Source organism: Triplophysa dalaica, chromosome 19 (assembly GCF_015846415.1).
Source record: "Triplophysa dalaica isolate WHDGS20190420 chromosome 19, ASM1584641v1, whole genome shotgun sequence".
In the NCBI taxonomy this organism is placed as follows: Eukaryota; Metazoa; Chordata; class Actinopteri; order Cypriniformes; family Nemacheilidae; genus Triplophysa; species Triplophysa dalaica.
Genome location: NC_079560.1, coordinates 2182498 through 2189027, shown reverse-complemented (window position 1 = coordinate 2189027; position 6530 = coordinate 2182498). Strand labels below are relative to the sequence as shown.

Here is a 6530-nt window from a genome sequence, read left to right as displayed (position 1 = left end):
TTGTTGTGGCAACCCTTCCCTTCCAGCTAACAAGTGTTGTTCGTGAGAATGGAAACTTGATCAGTTCATTCATCAGTAAACAAAATGGACGTCATACAACAACCCTTTTCATGACGTATCTGTTAAATGTTTAAACCATAAACTCACATTGTGTAATCTTATACATGGGAATATTTAACCTATGAGACCTATAAGATAAGTTGAACCACTTCACATTCATTTGTAAAATAAATGATTCTTCTTCCCTGAGCTAAATAAAACCCCCTTCATATTCAGCTTCTGTATTAAAAACTGTTGAACTTTTAAGTAAATATGATTTAAATATTCAACCATTGGTAAACCAATGTATTCTCTTGACAAAGAATCAGGTGCCTTGTGTGGATAAATGATTCTGCTATCTGCATCTATTAACGCCTTTTTTGCTATTTTTTCATCTCTACTCAAAAGAGGATAAAAGTTATTGAAGACACACACTGTTTTGAGTTTCCCCATGATGAGATATACTGTATATATATATTAAGAGTTCAATACCGTGATAACTCCGTTTTTACAATTGTTCAAAAAATTATGTTTTTTTTGTGCATTACAATTTATATCAATCAAACTTGGTTTGTTTTGATTTAAGCCAAAATAAATCATAAAATAACTAGCACAATAAAAACATGATAACACAACATTATTTTTGACAAATTTTAAAAATGGAGTTACCTCATTTTGGAATCACACTCTTCATATATACAGTATATATATTTCTCGATAAATTCACGATGTTGATTGTGTGTGTGAAAAAGACAACCTGCTGCCATCTTCTGGTAGAGTCAGCATAATTAACAACTGCAATACTATAGACTGTACACATGCAAAGTATACAAGTATACTTTTTTAAGCTATTTGACTTATCAAGCACAGGACGTGTGATATAAAGATGCAGAAACAGCTCATGTGGAGCACATCTGACGTTTTTAATACAGACTCTGCTGTAAAATAACTAAGAGAGAATGTGTTATGTGACTTACATTAAAAATGTCAAGCCATAATAATGCTCAGCTGTGAATGATTGTAGACCTTTTAAATGATCCTTACCTTTTTCATTGTTTATTGATAATCAGTTTTGCGAAGAGAAAACACATTTCTACAGGATCTCACACAGGGTGTCATAGATTCACCATTAATGTGTGAAATAATGCTTAACAGTAAAACCCCAGTTTCTAATATTTAGTTAAAAAATATATATGTTTTTTATCTTATCTGCTAGTTTAAAAAAATATGTAGTATTATAAAATTATATATTGGGGAAAGATAGCAATTATATGCAATACACAACCATAATAAAGCGTTTCAATGTACTTCCAGAATTGTTTTGGTTGGTTGTGGTCTTGTAGAATCTGAAGTTGTGCTGAATTCAGTGATACAGAAAGTAGAAGAACAGTGGACACAGCAGGAGGAGAAAACTAGCCTTATAAACTCCATCTATAACACAAATTGATTTATAAACACAAAACTAACATCAAGTTTAACAAAACAGCAGGGGCCCGTTTCAATAAGGAAGTTCAACCAACACCGAGTTAAAATCTGAACTCTGGGTTGATTTACTCAGAGAATCGCTACTCTGAGTTCTCAGTTTCAGAACAGCTGATTTGAGTTAGTTCAATCAACCCTGAGTAAGTTCACTCTAGGTTACGCGCGTTCAGCATGGCGATGAAAAGCCATTATCAATTGAGTGAAGATAGCACGATTCACCCATGGCAACGGCACGTGAAAAAAAGCGCTCTGTTCATTTCTCGCCAATCGAATTGAAGGTTCTGTTACAAGCGTAAGGTGAATATGAGCTCATATTTATATAAAAGAGCAACACAGCCGCAGCAGCAAAAGAAAGAGAGTTGGCGTGGGAGAAAAGTGCTTCACGTGTTAATGCGCAAGTTTATATGTCAATCACTTTTATATTTATTTTGTTGAAACTGTGAAAATGCGAATTATATTTAACTCTCTCGCTCTCATGTTGGTGCTATCCTTTTGCAATAAAAAGATCTTGGCAGCAGCTGAATATGAAATATACGACGGTGTCGTAAAAAAAAAAAGATTCGAGAATAAAGTTGAAATGTTACGAGAATAAAGTCGAAATGTTACGAGAATAAACTCGTAATATTTTGAGAAAAATCACAGAATTGCAAGAAACAATGGCTGTGGAGGATTTCGTTGAATCCTACTTTAGATTAGGATTTAGCACTAAGGAAATTCTTTGTTTTTTGGCGCATCATCACGGAGTTATAATTAGTAAAAGGACACTGCAGCGATCATGTAGGAAACTGAATTTATTCAGAAGAAAAAATCTGACATGAACTACGAATTAACTCACTGATTCAGATGACGTGCTCAAACATAACTTCAACTCTTAAACTACAACTTTCACAAAAATAAAATACGTATTACGACGAGTTTATTCTCGTAACATTTCGACTTTATTCTCGTAACATTTCGACTTTATTCTCGTAATCTTGAATTTATTTTATTTTTAACGTGGCACTAAAACGCCGTCGTAGAAAAACAATAACATCATTCATTCAGGAAAGTTTAAAGAAATAAAATGGTCTTGCTAGTAGGATTGGGAAATGTTAAATATACTTCTTAAACTGGCCTTAAAAGTTAAGATAAAACTTCCAAACGGGGCCTCACAATTCTCTCCCGACATAAATATAATTCTCTGCGAATTAATGCAGCTTCCTCTTCTATGGGTTCCTGAATAAATGGTAATGGCATTTTAAATTCTGTGTGACTAAATAGAGCCGGATTAGGAACACGAATCAATAAACAACCGCTTTTTTCAACACCGCTCGCGCTTCGAAAAGGGGGCGGAGATTGTAACAATCCCTAGGTTTGCGGAATAAAACCTGCTCCCGACCAGGTTAGGTTCACGGAGTCTGTTACTCTGGTTACTCACTCGGAGTATAAGATACCTCGATTTCTGAAATGGGCTTGACTTACTCCGCGGTCGCGGGTTTGACATACCTCGCGTTCTGAAACCAAAAACCCTGAGTATTCCGTTTTCTGGGGTTGACCTACTCTGAGTTTGCATTTACCCTGCTTTCTGAAACGGGCCCCAGGAGAGAAATGTGTTGTGTAAGAGAAATACAGTACATGTCAATATAGTTTTTTCATGTTCAACTCAACTCAAATCTTTCAAAAACCCTTCAGAAGCGAGAGGAGATGTTTTCCCAGAAGATAAAATAATAACAATTTACAATACCAATCCTCCTTTTCAAAAGTTTACATTTGCTCTTAAAGGGATAGTTCGCAACATAAGCATGTGAGATGTTAATTTTGAGCGGTGTCATCAGGAATCCTATTTTATTTTATTTTAGGGTGAACATCTATAATGTATTGTTTTGCCTCCTTGAGCATAAGTCAATGTTTCGCAGAAGATGCTGAAAGAAAATGAGCTGGACCTGCTGTGGAGGAATTGTCAGAAGACCGGTAAACGTTTTAATGGCTAAAGACAAACTAGAGACTCATGAACAAACAAACAAAAGATGTCGATCTGCCAGGTAACACTACACATTATACCACGGGGTAGAGGTCCGCTAAATTTCACTCGTGTTCACCCGATATCTGCTTAGAATGATTTTTGTCCCGATCCGACGGATCGGCTAAATTTAGATCACGTTTCCAAATCTCACATCTCAAATTTTAAATATCTCAAACAAATATTAAATACACTATATACAAAAACATATCAGTTATTTTTATCGTCTTGTCAATATAAAACATTGTTCTTACATTTTAATGTCTATACAGTATTTACATGTATACATTTTTTATCCGAACTACTAACATGAATGCAAGAATTGTCCTGATGACCGTCTCCTGTCTAAAAAACACGAATCTCTCTTTCTGTACGCGACCTGCCCGCATGGGGCTGATGCGGGAAAATTAATTTATTTCAATAATCAAAGCATTTCGAAACCAAGAAATACATATACTGAAATTGAATAAATAAAATAACCAAATACAAAAAAATGCATTAATAAACACGTACTTGTTCGATTTTCTGTTCATGCTGCTTATAACTGATAACAAATATATTTTGATAGACCTCTTACTGCTGAAGATAAATAAAATACGAGGAATTCATGATTTATTATCACTTATGAGGAAATACTTATATGAGTACAAATACTATATGTTTAATTATATAACTCAACTAATAACTTATAGTTATAGTACATTTTAAATGCTGCACGTGTACAACACCCTGAGCGTTACTTCTGCAGATTTTAAGATGAACATCAACATCACAGAGAGTATTTAAAAAATGTCCTTAATCGCTAATTTTTATCTTTGTAGTAAGCTACATTCCCACATAAAACATTGTGGTCGCAAAATGTTGATTTTTGTTGCAAATGTAGCCTGAATTGTATTTTTTTGTGGTTGACATTGATACTAGTCATTCTGCTTCAAAGTTTACATGCATGTCACTCTCACATGTGTATCGTGTTGACCCAGAACTAGCACTTGTAGAAAAATATCGTGCAAATCAATGCATTTAAACATACAGTGGGAAAGCTAAAGGAAATACCTGTGCTATTGCAAAAGTCTGTATCACAGCACCGGATAGTAGAATTCGGTTGTGCGGTTGCATTTACACACCAGTCCGGCGTTGAGCAGGATTTATTTGTTGAAGAACCTTCAAAAGGGTAAAAGTCTTCATATGAATAGATAATTCCAATGCAAGTCTTCTCCAACTTGGTTTCTACACTCTTTGAAAGTGAAACATGAAACTACGGCACAATATACTCTATCAATATGAAAGTATTTTCTGTATTAATTTTTTACTGTTGTTTTATCTATATTCTATTTTGCACTGCATTAAATTACATTTAAGCATTAACAGAAATGTCCGTAAATAAAGGAAAATGTATTGGTAATTTTCTGCCAGTGCTTAATCCGTTTTGTTAAGTTTTTTTTTACAGTGTATAAATCAATTTTAATCAAATGTTTCTTTAAAATAAGAAATCTGGTGTCATTCCATAACAACATTAAATTTTAAATTACATAGAAAATGAATTTTTAAGTTAATGTACATAAACATTTTACATGTTCTCAAACTGCTTATGATGGTATAACTGGTAAAATTGACTATAAGAAAAAAACAGAACAATTTGAATCTACTTAAATTATGAAACATTTACATTACAAGAAAAGTGGCCTAAAATATTTAGTTGTGTTTATGAAAGAAGGATATGTATGCTTGATAAGTTTGTGCTTAAAACTAATTTGTAAATTAAGTTACTATCAATGCTGCGAATAACAGCAAAGTTTTAGAGTGAAGTTGCCCTTATTGTATTTTACATTTCTGTCGGTACATTATAAGAGTAAACGTCCACAGTCAAACTGGATTTACCCTGAGGAGTTGTCACTGTTGCAGTGGAACATTTTGAAAATCCAGCAGCACATGTCTCTGTTGTATTACAAGGACTACTCAGAACCGACGTGCACATATAACACTTGAGAGAGTATCCTGAACACAAGAAAAGTAAAGGAGAGAGTTTTAGTTCTTTATGTAAATCAAATAATACATATTGATGCATGTTGAGTTTTGTTTTACCTCCAGTGATGAGTGTGAAGAGAAGTGCAATGGTGATGCGCAGATCCATGTTCAGTCAGGAGAGGAATGATCTGGTTTCAGTGTTTCAGTGTCTCTTTTATAACTCTTCAGAAAGGGGAGGCTTTCATGCACAACTTTGTGCTGCCCATTAAAAAAAGTAAAAATAAAGATATACCAAATACATTTCAAAAGCAAACATTTGTCTTCTATTGCAGACACCTTTACCATAATGTTATATTTTTGGATATGTCATAAACACACAGACAGTTATTCAAAACCTAAAGCTCGTCTTTCATGAGCTGCTTTGTACATTTCTGTACAAGGTTAAAATAAATTGGCAGAGAGATTGGCAGATAGATTGGCAGAGAGAAAAACAAAAGCAAGATTGAAACCATTTTTTGCTGTAAGCACTTGTGGTTTTGTATACAGTGAATACACAGTACAATTTTTTTTCTGCAGGGATTGACAAAAATTGTGCTATCATTAAGGACATTGTTGCATATTTCACAAATTCTAATACCATCTTGCCTTGCCTTGCCTTGCCTCTTAGTGAGCTGGGGCAGTGCCAGTAGTTGTATCATATACTGTGTGTCAAATAGTTTGATTGATTTATGACCCCCTGTCAAATTTTATGACACCTGTCACTCAAACTGAGACTTTTATAGCCTGTCAATCTTGATGACAGATATGTTTTATGGTTGATTTTGTGGGGTATCCTCTGACCCCAACCCTTCCTTTAGTGGGTCTAACAACCTCACCCCCCTTCACTACTTCCTTATCAAAAAGGATTGTTTTCATCCTGTTTAGCTTTTACTGCAGGATATTAGTGAAAGACATTTGTAAACTAGTGAGATAAACTAAATGTAGTATAAGTGTTTTTCCTCTAAGTTTCCTTTGCTTTGGCGTTTTTATCATGCAAATGAGTGAG

At 34.2% G+C, this 6530-nt stretch overlaps 1 protein-coding gene across 1 annotated transcript; it reads right to left on the bottom strand.

Moving 5' to 3' along the window:
• Positions 1-1336: 1336 nt before the first annotated feature.
• Positions 1337-5970, bottom strand: LOC130408451 (neurotoxin 3FTx-RI-like). Its single transcript, XM_056731990.1, has 4 exons — positions 5603-5970; positions 5399-5515; positions 4574-4681; positions 1337-1470 (listed from the first exon to the last, which is right to left on the bottom strand). The coding sequence occupies exons 1-4, from the start codon at positions 5649-5651 to the stop codon at positions 1403-1405; spliced, it is 342 nt and encodes a 113-aa protein (XP_056587968.1). The 5' UTR covers positions 5652-5970; the 3' UTR covers positions 1337-1402.
• Between the last annotated feature and the right edge of the window lie 560 nt (positions 5971-6530).

What these genes read in the sequence shown, in the direction of transcription:
- LOC130408451 (XM_056731990.1), bottom strand. Translation starts at nt 5,651, where the DNA reads ATGGATCTGCGCATCACCATTGCACTTCTCTTCACACTCATCACTGGA. An exon ending in AACAGTGACAACTCCTCAGG is followed by an intron (nt 4,682 to 5,398) that starts GTAAATCCAGTT and finishes ACCCTTTTGAAG; the next exon opens with GTTCTTCAACAAATAAATCC. An exon ending in AGACTTTTGCAATAGCACAG is followed by an intron (nt 1,471 to 4,573) that starts GTATTTCCTTTA and finishes TTTGTGTTATAG; the next exon opens with ATGGAGTTTATAAGGCTAGT.